Genomic DNA, 15,790 nt, shown 5'->3' with positions numbered 1-15,790 from the left:
CGCGGCAACAGTGGGGTATAATTGGATTCTCCACTTGGGCGTTACCTATTTGCCCTACCTTCGGGGAGACGGTCTGTATTGTGTTTTGTTATGTGTAACTGCAACTGCTATGCATGGAGACAAGTATAGTTTGGCTTCATGTCCCCCGTGGATTGTGTGTGACAGGTAGAGTATTTGGTTCAACATGTGGGTGTACCTGTCATCCCAACGTCTGATAACGGAGTATTGCAAACAAAACCTGTAACATGGCTGTTTGTTCCATTATACAACGCCTGCAATTTTGCATGACGCCTTTAATTGTGTCTCTCACACGGTATGTTGAGGGTTCTGCAGATGTAATTGACTGACTGGATGTTTGTGCTGCTATTACAGTCTGTATTGCTTTAGTTTCTAGTGTGGTGGATGTCGGTGGGTGTACGTAGCATATACAGGTTTGTGGGCCTTGCATTTCTACATAATCCGTATATATGTGTGTGGGCTCCGTCCCTAATTAGAGAGCTAACAGTTAGTAGACTTATGTTACGGGATTGTACGTTGGGCCATTGTTAATTGGTTTCTATATCGTCTGCAGGTAAGCTTGCTACTTGTTTACCTCCGTAATTGCAGCGATATATTGAGGGATATGTGTAAGTGACAGCTATCCCTTGTATTTCTGTCCCAGATATTTGCAGTCATTGTGGTTGTGTTGTAAAAAAAGAGCCTGTTTGCCATGGGTTGCCACCTTTTCATATGGTCATTGTTGGACACTTGCAGGACACACAGCGGTGTTTACAGGCCAACACATAGCCACGGTCAGTACACAGGTTAGCACATACTTTTATCCTCACTACATTCCTATTGTTGTGTGACTTTGGCTACTTATCATATTGCATGTAACATTTATGTTTCTTACATACAGGCATAACTATTAAATACAACAGTTACATTATATATGGGACATATTTATGTCCTACCATCTCTGACATTTGCCCTTTGTACTGTTTTATGTCAGGACACAGCTGCCCAGGGTGGGGCTGTCCCTCCTACTGTGGGACAGGTAGTAACCATATGCCTACGGCTAGCTATACCCACACCTACCGTACTGATCTGCCTCTGACTTGGCACTAACAAACACATGTTGCGGACACACACACATATTACAGTCACACAGAGATGCACACGGCACCCTCAATGCACACTTACACAGACTACGGCACTCACAGACAAAGTTGAACACAGTACCTACGTGGACTGCAACACCGGCAGCGGTGACTAACTGTCACTTCATATCATCATACTATTACTCGCGGATGTACTGTTCCGGTACTGTGTTCTGTCGGTCTTTCAGCCTCGTGGTTACGCATGACGGTATGTTACACATTCCATGGTTGGCGGTATCCTATTTATTTGTACCTCCAAGGTGTTATGAATGTCGTTGAACTATCTATTATATTTGCAGATATTGCTGAATCCATCTATATCACCATATATCCCTTTATTGCCCTTTCTATTTGTATTATATATATGCATATGTGTGTATATATATATATATATATATATATATATATATATATATATATATATATATATATATATATATATGGCGTGTATCGTGACAGACACACAGCACCACCATATGCTGTAAGGCTCATGTACTGTTCAGGTGTTGGCATTCCGTGCTCCTCCGGCTGTTGTGTTTACAATGTTTGAGGGCTTCCTATGTAGGAGTCACACATTGGGCCACCTATACATTACAATTTACAGGTGGTCATGTTTGTGTGCCATCCATTTTACTGTGTGTGCAGGTGGAGAGGTGTCAGTCCGTAGGGGCCTACACTGTCAGAGTATGTGCTATACGTTTCCTTTTTGCCAAGGCGTAGGCATATTGGGCACGCCTCCGTCTGCCTACTGGGGCTGGCACAGTGTGTTCATGGTCTGAATCCCTCTGTGCCTGTATTGGCCTTGGCAATTGCGGTGGGCTATGACAGCCTTCACCGTTTTGTCCCTGCTGCAGCTGCTTCTGCAGGATCATATTATGTAGCATGGCACATACTATGATGATGTGGGCACACGAGCCTGGAGAGTACTGCAAGGCTCCACCAGATGTATCCAAGCAACGGAACCGTGATTTCAGCATCCTGAACACACACTCTGTGATGATTCTGGTCTGTGCGTGTGCCTCATTATGGCGTTCTTGCATGGGTGTGTGTGCATTTCTGATGGGAGTCATCATCCATGGCTCCAGTGCATAGCCAGCATACCCCACAAGATGGCCATGTGGGATGTTCCCCCTGACAAATACCTGATACAGCTGTGAGGCATGCCAGATATGGGAGTCATTGTAGCTTCCAGGGCTGCCAGCACACACATCCATGATAATGCCCTGGGCATTGCACACGACCTGGCAGTTGATGGAGTAGAATCCCTTGCGGTTTATGTAGTGCCTACCCTGCTCACCGGGTGGTGACTTGATTTGTATGTGCATGCAGTCTATCGCACCCAGTACCGCCAGGTAGTATGCCATATTGGCCAACTCCTCCTGAGTTCTGGGGAAGTATATCTGCTAATTGGCATGTGGTAACATGGCATCCAGGAGCTGGTGTAGTACCGTGGATGCTGATGCCTGTGAGATACCCATTATATCTCCAGTTGGCCTTTGAAAGGTACCTCTGGCCAGTATTCGCAGGCTTACACATACCTTCGTGTCCACTGGGATGGGTTCCCCTCTGTTGTTTCTGGTTCTCAGGTCTGGCCGGCACAGCTCCATTATTTGCTGTAAGATGTCCCTGTCCACCCTGTAATGCTCTACTATCTCCAGGTCATGTAGCCCCTGGTAGGTTACCCTTGGTCTGAACACTTTCCTTCTCCTCTGAGGCCTGCGGTGGTTGTCGGCATCATCCTCCACAACACCGTCAGTCTCTAACACATGCTGATGAATCACAGCTATGGCAGCTCCCAACATGTACATTTTAAAAGTTCCCCATGTGTTTACACCTATGGTGTGGTGTTTGGGAATACTCAGGTGTGTGTTGGGTGCTTTCACACTTTATACTATTGTGCTGTGAACACCGATGATGTCATAGGGTGTGTATGTACGATCGTAGCTACAGGGTATCTTATGTGTTTTACTGCCAGAACTGCTATTGTGGTGCCTTTGGTGTTGAATTACATTTGCCTGCTGTGGATTACCTCTTGACCTTCCCTTTACATTTCTGCACGTTGCACCTACCATTTTCTGGCGTGCATCCTGCAGCCTACTTTCATTTGTACTTTCCTGGACCTGGCGTATCTTGCGTTATGTGTGCTACTGCCGGTCTGCTGTTGGTTTGCTTTGCTCTGCTGTGTCAGGTCTCCTATCTTTGCAATCCAATACCTCCCCTCCTTTCTTTGCATTCCAATGCCTCCCCTATCCTGTTTTGCAGGTTTCTGCAAGCAGACTTGTCAGCTGCCGTCAATTCCCTTCGTGGGTTGATTGGTGTTGATTGCTCATTTGTACTCCAATTAGCCTACTTCCGCATTTCCTTCTTTTCTTCCCCTGACCTTCCTGTTTCTGCTATTGTTTGTGGCGCGTGTGTCCGATTACTGGGTTTCGGGCACGTTTTCATCCTCGTACACATGCACTTTTGTGCACCATGTGTGCTCTCAGATAAATGATTCTATACCTTCCTCCCCACCCCTGTCCTGCAGCTTTGCTTAGCAACAGACAGGTTAGATTTGCATTGCTCCAATGTGCTTATTGCTACAGTGGTACACCCCTCTGCTGATGTCATGTATCTCCTCTGAGCCACTCCTTGGTGTTATACCGCTGCACTGTATGGTACAACCTTCATCCGGCGGGACATTTGCGATTCAGTATTATCTGCCTCATTTGCATGGCATTGACTACTAATTCATAGTTACTGCACCGAACACTATCGCAGGCCCTTAGCAACCCTTGCACCTTGGTTGTGGTGTTCCATGCCTACCATTGTGTATTATGCTGTAAACCTGATTTCTATTACGTTGTGATTTTATGACATTTTTATATAATTTCTTTATGTTACAGCTTCCGCACACATGCCCTGCGGTTGTGCTGTGCTTTACTGTGGACATGACATTAAATGTTGTTATTTACGTGTTGTGCATCTTTTCTTATGCCATTGGCTGTGTATTTCACCATTGGCATATGTTAACGTTGTGATACCTGGGTCTGGCCCTCTTCCATAGCTCCGATGTTCTGTTTGGGAAAATGTAAACTGTGTTTTTTGGTTTACATTTCCATGGGCTTACGCTATGCCTGCACCACTTCATAAATCGCTATATGCCTTCATTTGCATGGTGCGACACTGCACATGGGGTGATTAGCATACCTACACCGGGGGCTGCGCAGTTCTGGCGTACACCGGTAGTGCACATGGAATTGGATTGTACATGAATCGCTCGACGGCCATATTTGGCGTTATACCGCCTACACTACGCCTGCGCCTGGTGCAAGCTTCATGAATCCCGGGGATAATTGTAAAAGTCAAGGCATAGTATATTTAGCTAAGTGTAAATTGTGTCCTGTATTTTATTTAGGAAAAACTGAGCGACAACTTAAACAACGTATATACGAACATGTTTATGCTATTGCTAAAAATATTCAGACTAATGCAATAGCAAGACACATTAATGAGTATAGTACACATAGTTTTCAGTTTGTGGTAGTACAAAGTGTTCCTAAGAATCCTAGAGGTGGACCATGGCATCTTCAACTCGAAGAACAAGAATTGCTGTGGCAATTACGTACAAATGCATATGTTTATCCTGGTATAAATTATATGTGTTCCATAAAATGTATACTTAGACTAAAAGCTTTGGAACGGTGATTTTTTGCAGGTAAATCAAATTTATAATATGATAATTATATTTGATAAACTGAATATCTTGTTTTAAAATTTTTTTTTTTAATTTATATATACATATATATTTTTTAATATGTGGAATTGGATACTATAGTTTTATTATTATTTAGGAGCAGGTTATTTTTAGGTGTTGTGTTTAGTGAAGCTTTGGGTAGGTAATAACATAATTTAATTTATATGATCCAATTAATTAATTGTTTAATGTGTTAATTGATGTGGTTTATTGTATTTAAGCAGTGTATTTTTTAATTTATTTGTCTGAGGAAGTGCACGTATTGATGGTGCATGAAAGCGCTAACCAATAAATTTGTGGATTTGGCTTTGTAATTCGTGGATTTCTCCTTTCTCCTTTTGTGGCTTATAGTTGTTTCATTTTGGTTTATTTGTGACAGAGAAGTTATAAAGAAGCTTGCCAATGGTTTTGCTGTGTTTATAAATCTGAAGGAGATGTTGGTCTGAGCTGCAGAGTGCACAGTTGGGAATATAGGGAATGATAAGGCTAGAGAGAGAGAGAGAGAGCAAGACAGGAGTGGGGGTTGTTTAATATGGAGTGGTTGTGGTGAAGTTGCAGCAGAAGGAGGTGATATGGAAATTCAAGCCACTGACGTTTTTTTGAGAAAGGTAGTGGTGTGAGCGATTTGCAGCAAATCTAGCAATTTTATTATATGAGGATCAAGCTTAGTCAAGATATTTGCTTGAAGGTTAGTGATGACTGGGACAGCATATAGATGGGTGGCTAGAAGGGAGGCTTGTGCCAGAGAGAGCTTGGATTTGTTTGCCAGGAATTTTTTTATTTTTATACAGTAGGCCACGTTTTTGGAGTGTCTTTTAATGCAGTTTTGGATATGTAGATTGAATTTAAGTTGATTGTTAATTATAACTCCTAATAGTTTAGTGTGGAGTTGAAACTTGATGGTGTTGTTAAATGAGGAGACAGTGAAGGTGGATTTGAGGTGTTGGAGTGATTTAGGGAGGAAGAGCAGGAGTTTAGTTTTGTTAGAGTTAAAAAGGAGTTGATTGGAAGTTAGCCATTTTCAAATGAGTGGAGAGATTCTTTGGTTAGAGTGAGAAGGTGGGGTAGATCTTCAGAGGTGGAAATTATTGTGGAGTCATCAGCTTATTGCATTATGAAGGACTGAGGACAGGCTTGATAAAGGTTGTTAGTAAAAATGTTGAATAGAAGGGATCCAAGGATGGGCACGTGGAGAACCCCGATGTATACTGGAAAGTAAGGGGAGGATGCAGAAAGCCATTTCATAGACAGAAATCTATTAGAGAGGTAGCTTGATAACCAGCAGAGAATAGAGTTGGAGAGATTAAGGAGAGATTAAGGTTAGATATAGGATATATGGAGAATGTTCTAGGATTCAAGAATATGAAAAACAATAACAGCATGTGTGGTCCAAAATTAGGGGGTAGTGAATAAAGTAGATATTATACATGTACCAATATTTTCAATAAATGCAATGAAAAGGAGAGACCAGAAGTTGATTATATGTATAAAGGTATTAACAAGCATGTAAAGCTGCATGCTTTCCTACCTGAGTATATCCTCCATTCCACATGATAGCACTTTGATTTACGGTGAACATACTATTTCCAATGTCTGGTTTTTGATATGTGCCAACTTTGACATACCTTAAGGAATCTTCTGAAATTAGTTGCCAATTAGTAATGTCACACAATGCTGGTGAATCACCATTTTCATCAAAATACACTTCCTGCGCATTCTTGTCTCTGAATCGAACACTCTTAAGATAATGTAGAAGCTAATAGCAAAAACAGAAAATGTAAAGAGACATAGGCACAAAATCCTCCACTGGTGAATACATTAATTAAAATACTACTTTAATGTATCTATTTATTTATTTGGTCTTTGTTAGACATAGAATACATACTGCTTACAACAACTGGTTCTCATATAGTCATATGTCAGCATAAGTCTTTTGATGTTAATTGTTCATAGCTGCACAGTAAGCAAGTGAAGGCTGAAAAATGTACAGTCGGCTATGTGCTATGTATTTTGTTCTTTCTTATCTAAGTAATTTATGCTTAGCTGTAACATGATAGAAAATGTTGTGGTCAACTAAATTATATGTTGTTTAATCATGCCATGAATTTATATACGTGTAAAGAAACAGCAAACTAAATAAATCAATATTAGAAAAAGCAAGCCAGGATCCACAAACCAGTATTTATTGAGCCTTTTCGTTTTTTGGAATAAAAAACTTCATCAGAATAAAACAATTACAAATGAACATTGACTGACCCAACTTATATAGCAATCTTGCTTACAAAAATGTTAATTAGCAATCAGCTTAAAGGCAGCTCAAATTAACCTATCCCATTTGATTAGAGATTGGGCTTAACAATCCCATGGTTTATAATTACATATTACCATTAATGAGGATTACTGGGATCATTCTGTGTGGAGTCTACATGTCCTCACAGTGTTCACTTGGGTTTCCTCTGGGTGCTCCTGTTTCTTCCCACATTCAAAAGACATGCAATAGGTGGCCTTGACACAATAAACTGGCCATAGGTGTGAGTGTGTGTGCAAATGCGTAGTATAGAAAAACAACCTTGGCATGGCTAGCCACATGGCAGTGTGAACCTTGGCTCTAGATTGTCACTGTTGAATTGACACCCTGACCCCATGTGTAAAAATAGGGAAAAAGGCTGGGATGGATGGAAGGATGGATACATGGGATGAAGCATTCTGGAGGTGCCTCTGTCCACTAGTTTTAAAGGGGGCAGCTCTGGAGTAAATTTTCTGTTTCCCTTCCATAGATCCAAGTTGTGCTTGAACATGGACAGGGATGAATTTTGTTTTATGTGGATGTGGATTCTGTTCCAGAGGAGTGGTATCATCTGTGAGCTATACCTGTCCCTCTAAACTGTTCTGCTGATGTTGCAGAAGAGGTCTGATTTTTTGATGTGCAGTAAATCCATCAGTAGTGGGTAGGGGGATGCCTTGTATGCTAGACACAGGTCACCTCTTAGCAGTCTGTAGGATGCAGAATATAGTGACAGGGCCTTGCATCGGTCCATGTAGGACATGTTGCTTAAGCCTTGTATTCTTTTAGTAAGATATGTCTGTGGGTGTTCCAGTTGTTGGAAGTGTCTGGACAGATACATGTCAAAGGGGTCATAACATTCAATGGTTGGTCTAATGAAAGCTGAGTAAAGGGGGAAATGACTTTCCCTAGATTTAGACTCAGTTCCTTTGCATAAAAGTTCTGCAGTATAAAGGGACTTTCCTACAACAATGGACATGCTGGTCAAAAGTAATGTCAATGTCCACATAGGATCCAAATCCGAAACAAATAGGTCATCTATCAGGGGCATATTGTTAATGTGTTAGTTCCCTGGGAATGATGACTTCCCAAAGGATACAATAGTGATTTTTTTGTATGGTATTTAGTTTCAGTCCATGATTTGGCACCATTTATTTGTTTGGGGACAAACCTTTCTACAGGATGGCTAAATCATTTGGGTATTCAATGACTGCTCCAAGGTTGTAGTCATCTGCAAACTGAGTCAGCCAGAGCTCTTTGGTATCTTCTGTTTCCTTCAGATTCTTGTCATCTTTTTACAAATTCTAAAACTGTGCCCTCTGTTATATAATTTGGAAGCAAACCTTTAATCAAAGCTGCATTACATGCATAAACCAGTATAGTCTCTATCTCAAATATTGGCACTTTGTAATCTAAACTAGGGTATCTATGCCGTCTGTCTGAAGCAAAAATATTTTGCAATATTGAATGAGGTGTCTGGATCTCAAGCCATGTTGATGCTGATTGGTCATTTAGTGTAGTCTTACTCTTTGTGACTTCAAGGACTTTGGTATACCAGGTCTTTCTATCAAGGAGTGTTTTATTAAGTGCTTGCAGTTTTATATTCCTAAGATTAGTAATATATCCTTAACCCCTGTCACCCCTTCTTTTGTCTTTGTATTTCCCAGCATCAATCTCATCTCTAGTTAATCCTTTCTTTGTACCATATGCATTTTAGTTTTACTATTAGACCTTCACATGAACAGTTTAGGTTTATTTCCTTAAGCACTGACTAAACTGATCTACATGCAGATTTTTTTTCAAAACCACAGTCCAAAAGCATGGATTTTTTTGCCAGAGCATAGCCTTATTTATAGTCCAATTCTCACAACCTTATGTTATTATTGGGACAGACTAGCTTTGACTATACAGATGTTTGTTGACAATATGATATTTTTACTGTTTAAATTCTTACCATGATTTGCCATAGTTATCTTTTCAACAATTTCATGGTTGCAAAGGGCAATTAGAGAGATTTTTGAGAACAGAAAATTATAATCGGACACTGCCTCAACTTGCCATACTCCATTCTCAGTCTTGATTCAGACAGTTATTCAATATTCATATTAACTGTTGCTTCCCGTTCTGCTGGATTTAGGATGCAAATAAGTTAACTGATTTCCTTATTTTTCTATGTCCCAGTTTGTTATGACCTACATTGAAAAATGTTTTAGACTAGTCTATAGACCAGGCTAAAACAGCATTGCCCAAGGCCAATAATACAGCTTCTATATCCCTGGCTGTGTTCTACATGAACTACAGAGTGAACTGGCACCTCACCTATGTGCCCTGTTCAATCACAGCCTCACCTCAGGCTTTGTCCCTACCGAATGGTGCACTGCTACAGTCATCCCTCTCCACAACGGAGGAGCAACCACAGACCCTGGGAACTATCGCTCCATTAGCCTGACGAGTCTGATATGCAAAGCTATGGAATGCATCATTATAGACCTAATAAACAAGGATATAGGTAATCTCCAAACTCTGGATCCCACACAGTTGGGTTTTGTGAAGGGTAGATCATGTCTGTTCAACCTGGATGATTTCTTTGAGTTAGTCACCAGAACTGTGGATGAAGGCAAGGTGGTTCATACAGCCTATCTTGATCTGGCCAAGGCCTTTGATACCATTTCCCACTCAGGAATCATAGAAAAAGTCACTAAGCTATGCAACAACCCCTATATCACTAGGTGGGTTGCAAACGGGCTCACAGCTATAACCCACAGTGTGAAAGTAGCTGACTCCAAGTCAGAATGATGACCAGTCATGAGTGGAATTCCACAGGGCTCAGTCCTGGGTCCTCTCCTGTTTGGTATCTACTTCTCTGAAGTCCAGGCAAACATGAAGGGACTTTGGCTGACAAAGTTCACAGATGATTGCAAGTTGGGTGCCATAATTAACTCCCCAAGTGATGATGACATCCTACAGAAAGGCCTCACTGAGACCAACAACTGGTGTCAGAACCATGACCTTAAAATCAATGCTAAAAAATGTGTCATCATCCCCTTTGATAAAAAATAGGTTACCATGAATTACCACATCAATGGTAGTCCAATGAACACAGAAGGTGTTAAAAGAGATCTGGGAACACAGGTGGACAGCAACCTCTCTTTTGACCACCACATTGCCACTGTGGTCAGAAAGTCCTTCTATGTGGCACATCTCATTACTTAGGGTTTTGGATCCAGGAAAAAAAGAGGTGATTGTCCCCCACTACTCTTCCCTCATTAGGCCAGTCATCGAGTACAATGTCCCATTTGGCATGTACCTCACTAGGCACCTGCAACAAATGAAGAGGCCACAAAAGTACCTCACAAAGAGTATCCTAGGCCTTAAACACTCGTCTTATATGGACAGACTCAAAAAACTCCAATTATTCTCTTTCTCATATCACCTACTTAGTGGCGATCTCTGTTTGACTTACAAAGCCATGTCTAACCCAGATCTGTTAGAAATGCTACATCTAAAGAAATCCCACTCCGTCCACACTGCATGCTCCAGAGACCTCAACCTTATTACCACAATCAGCAGAACAAGCTGGAGGGACAGGTTCATAATCCAGAGGCTGCCCATGCTATGACTTATAGACTTCCCATACATGTCAAGCCTTACTGGCCCTCTTCAAGAGAAATCTTGATGAGTGGAAAGGACATAGAAAATTCACCCCAGGGAATCGGGGATCACTCCAGTGACTTTACTCGACAGAAGCACTGGGAACTAAAGTCGGGTGGCACAATCGCCAGTGTAATCATATAGGCTAGGCTTGTAAAGGCTCCAGGGCAATTAGCCTAGTACACACCTATGAACTTATAAAGTGTAAATAAGCATTTTTTTTTCCTAGAACTACCCTGCTTTTTTCTATTATGCAGTGGATGCTGGCAGTTTGATCTCTGGTGCATCTGTCAGTACTAAAGTAATCCCTTTTCATCTGAAAGTTCTCCATCCATATATTGCAACAGTCTGTCCTGAAGCATCTTGAGCATTACCTGCTTAGCATGTGAAACAATTATAATTGTTTGATAATTAACACAGTAGACTTTTGTAGTACTAGAGTGTAAACTGAACTTTTTCAGTCCAGTGGTCACGTTTATATTTTCCAGGTTTGTTGGGAAATTCCATGAAAACTACAACAGTGTAATTTTGTGTAATTTTAAAATGTTGCTGATTTTCCATTCCTTTTTACAACCTTATAATTAGGAAGGTATTTTCTGGTCCATTTAACTTCACACATCAGGATGTCAAGATCAGAGAACACGCCATTGTATGTAACAGTGATGTAAGGGTCTTTCTCATGCACTTCTCATTTATATTCTTGACACTAAGTTTTATTAGATTTTGCTGCCTTTGTCTTTTAATATGCCTATCACTATTTCAATCATCATCATCATCTTTCGGCTTTTCCCATTAGAGGTCGCCACAGTGGATCATCTCTTTCCATTTCTTCCTATCCTCTGCATCTTGCTCTGTCACAGCAACCGCCTGCATGTCCTCTCTCATCACATCCAAAAACCTTATCTTAGGCCTTCCTCTATTCCTCTTACCTGGCAGCTCCATCCTTAGCATCTTTTTCCCAATATACCCATCATCCCTCCTCAGCACATGTCCAAACCAATGCAATCTCGTCTCTCTTGCTTTGTCTCCAAACTGTCCAACATGAGCTGACCCTCTAATATACTGATTCCTAATCCTATCCATCCTAGTCACACTAAGTGCAAATCTTAACATCTTTAACTCTGCCACATCCAGCTCTGACTCCTGCCATTTTGTCAATGCCACTGTCTCCAACCCATATAACATAGCTGGTCTCACTACCCTCTTGTAGACCTTCCCTTTCACTCTTACTGGTACCCGTCTGTCACAAATCACTCCTGACACTCTTCTCCACCAATTCCACCCTGCCTGTACTCTCTTCTTCATCTCTCTTCCACATTCACCATTACTCTGAACTGTTGATCCCAAGTACTTAAACTCGTCCACCTTTACCAACTGTACTCCCTGCATCCTCACCATTCCTCTACCCTCCCTCTCATTTACACACATATATTCTGTCTTAGCCCTGCTGACCTTCATTCCTCTGCTCTCTAGAGCATATCTCCACCTCTCCAGAGTCTCCTCAACCTGATTCCTACTCTCACTACAGATCACAATGTCATCTGCAAACATCATAGTCCACGGGGCCTCCTGTCTAATCTCATCTGTCAACCTGTCCATCACCACTGCAAATAAGAAAGGACTCAGAGCTGATCCTTGATGTAATCCCACCTCCACCTTAAATGGACCTGTCACTCCCACTGCATTCCTCACCACCTGTCACACTACCTTCGTACATATCCTGTACCACTCTTACATACTTCTCTGCCACTCCCGACTTCCTCGTACAATACCACAACTCTTCTCTAGGCACCCTGTCATATGCTTTCTCCAAGTCTACAAAGACACAATGCAACTCCTTCTGACCTTCTCTGTATTTCTCCAATAACACTCTCAGAGCAAACATTGCACCTGTAGTGCTCTTTCCTGGCATGAAACCATACTGCTGATCACTAATTATCACCTCCCTTCTTAACCTAGCTTCTACTACTCTTTCCCATAACTTCAAGCTATGACTGATCAATTTTATCCCTCTGTAGTTACTGCAGCTCTGCACATCACCCTTATTCTTAAAGATAGGCACCAAAACACTTTTTCTCCACTCCTCAGGCATCCTCTGACTTTCCAAAATTTCATTAAACAATCTAGTTAAAAATTCCACTGCCATTTCTCCTAAGCACCTCCATGCTTCCATTGGTATGTCATCTGGGCCAACAGCCTTTCCATTCTTCATCCTCTTCATAACTGTCCTTACTTCCTCCTTGCTAATCTGTTTCACTTCCTGATTCACTATCCCCACATCATCCAACCTTCTCTCACTCTCATTCTCTTCATTCATCTGCCTCTCAAAATACTCTTTCCATCTACTCAACACACTCTCTTCTCTTGTGAGTACCTTTCTCTCACTATCCTTTATCACCCTTACTTGCTGCACATCTTTCCCAGCTCTGTCCCTCTGTCTAGCCAATCGGTACACGTCCTTTTCTCCCTCTTTAGTGTCCAATCTCTCATACAACTCTCCATACACCTTATCCTTAGCTTTTGCCACCTCTCTCTTTGCCGTGCGCCTCATCTCCTTATACTCATGTCTACTTTCTTCATCACTTTGACAATCCCACTTCTTTTTCTTCACCAGCCTCTTCCTCTGTATACTCTCCTGTACTTCCTCATTCCACCACCAGGTCTCCTTGTCCTCCTTCCTCTGTCCAGATGTCACACCAAGCACCTTTCTAGCAGTCTCCCTTACTAGTTCTGCTGTAGTTACCCAGCTATTTGGTAACTCTCCGCTGCCTCCCAGTGCCTGTCTTAACTCTTCCATAAACTCCACTTCACAATCACCCTTTTTTAACTTCCACCATTTAATCCTTAGCACTGCTTTCACACTCCTCCTCCTCTTCTTGATCACCAACGTCATCCTACAGACCACCATTCTATGCTGCTTAACTACACTTTCCCCTGCCACCACTTTACAGTCTCCAACCTCCTTCAGACTGGCCCTCCTACATAGGATATAATCCACCTGTGTGCATGTTCCTCCACTCTTGTACGTCACCCTATGCTCATCTCTCTTATTAAAATATGTATTCACCACAGCCATGTCCATCCTTTTCGCAAAATTCACAGTCATCTGACCTTCTGCATTCCTCTCCTTAACACCATACCTAACCATCACTTCCTCATCCCTCTGTTCACTTCACCAACATGCCCATTAAAGTCCGCTCCAATCACTAGTCTCTCACCCTTGGGTACACTCACCACAACCTCATCCAACTCACTCCAAAATTTCTCTTTCTCATCCATCGCACACCCAACTTGTGGAGCATATGCACTAACAACATTCATCATTACACCATAGATTTTGAGCTTCATAAACATCACTCTGTCAGACACTCTCTTCATGTCTAAAACACTCTTGGCATATAGTTCCTTTAGTATAACCCCTACCCCATTTCTCCTGCCATCCACACCATGATAGAACAATTTGAACCCGTTTCCTAAACACCTGGCCTTACTTCCCTTCCATCTGGTCTCTTGCACGCATAATATATCAACCTTCCTTCTCTCCATCATATCAGCTAGCTCTCTTCCTATACCAGTCATACTGCCAACATTCAAAGTTCCTACCCTCACTGCTACACTTCTAACCTTCCTCCTCTCTTCCTGCCTTCGGGCATGCCTTTGCCCTCCTCTTCTCCTTCGGCCAACAGTAGCCCAATTTCTGCCAGCACCCTGTTGGCTAACAGTACTGGTGTCGGTCGTTGTTAACCTGGGCCTCGACCGATCCGGTATGGAAATATGAAGTTTTTGCGCCATAAGTGTTGTGGCAGAATTTTTACGCCGGATGCCCTTCCTGATGCAACCCTCCCCATTTATCCGGGCTTGGGAATGGCACAAAGAAATGCACTGGCTTGTGTATCCCCAAGTGGCTGGGTTATGCCTATCACTATTTCAATATTTTTATTAATATCAAAATACTAATTTTACCTTTTTATCTCCTTCAATTTCTTTGCACACCATTTAAATATGCCTGTTTCGCTCTCCTTGCGACTGTCTGAAATTTTGCATTCTGTTTGATCTATTTCACTGTCTTCACTACATTTTTTCTCCTTTTTTTCCAGCCACTTTTACATCTTCCACTGATAGCTGATTTGCCTTCTTAATCTTCTTTCTATTTAGGTAATGTTCTGTTTCCAGCTCCTGGACAGCATCATAAATTTCTGTCCATAGTTTTCATTCACTCTTTCATATCCCTTAAATCTCTTTTTTACCTCCACACATATTCATTTGACATGTTCTTAAGCCCAACTCAAGTTGGAGTGAATGTTTCTTCTGTCTTTTTAAATGTAGTTCTAAATTTTGTGGATGAGAAACTGATAGTTTGAGTCAGTCAGCTCAAAATCTTATGTCTGCTGACAGTGTATTTTATTTATTTATTTTTATTTTGGTTATCATGTTAGTTCACTAATCACTGCATAACCATTTGCAGGCTCTGCCTGGATTACATTCAAAATGCTAGCAACAAAAAAATTAACAACTTCAACAAACAGTGGAATACAAAGGTAATAAAAAACGTGTCATGAAAAAGAGAGATACACAGTAGGATTCAATAATCTCCATGTAGGCTTTGCGCAAAACCTACACAGAGTTTACGTGTTGGCACGGTGAGCAGCAGTGGTTATTACATATTCATGCCGTACACTGCATTTAAACTGAAACAAGTGCAGTTTCATGGCTGGCAACAGTGTTGCCAGCCAGGAAATCATGTAAAGCAACACAGATAGCAAACCTGTTTACCTCAGAGCAAACTAGGTAAGCAGGATTGCTTGGAAGGCCACATTGATTACTATGGTTTATCATACAACAATGTATATAATTCAAATACATTACAGGACAGTGTATAAGTCACAGAGTATTGTGGAATACCATTCCGAGCATTCAATACAAAAGATGTGTAAATGTTGTGGAAGGGTACATGCACTGCCATTTAAAATAAACAGTCAG

At 41.6% G+C, this 15,790-nt stretch overlaps 1 protein-coding gene across 1 annotated transcript in view; it reads right to left on the bottom strand.

The window, feature by feature from the left end:
* Nucleotides 1-15,790, bottom strand: part of LOC122805926 (extracellular calcium-sensing receptor-like) — a 143,581-nt gene that overhangs the window by 44,864 nt on the left and 82,927 nt on the right. Inside the window, exon 3 of the mRNA XM_044076170.1 lies at nucleotides 6,404-6,631. Within this exon, the coding sequence (XP_043932105.1) occupies nucleotides 6,404-6,631 (228 nt within the window). The remainder of the gene's footprint in view (nucleotides 1-6,403; nucleotides 6,632-15,790) is intronic.

The sequence above is a fragment of the Protopterus annectens genome, chromosome 7.part0, assembly GCF_019279795.1.
Source record: "Protopterus annectens isolate FY-2018-M chromosome 7.part0, PAN1.0, whole genome shotgun sequence".
In the NCBI taxonomy this organism is placed as follows: domain Eukaryota; kingdom Metazoa; phylum Chordata; order Ceratodontiformes; family Protopteridae; genus Protopterus; species Protopterus annectens.
This window is presented reverse-complemented; position numbering and strand designations above follow the sequence as displayed.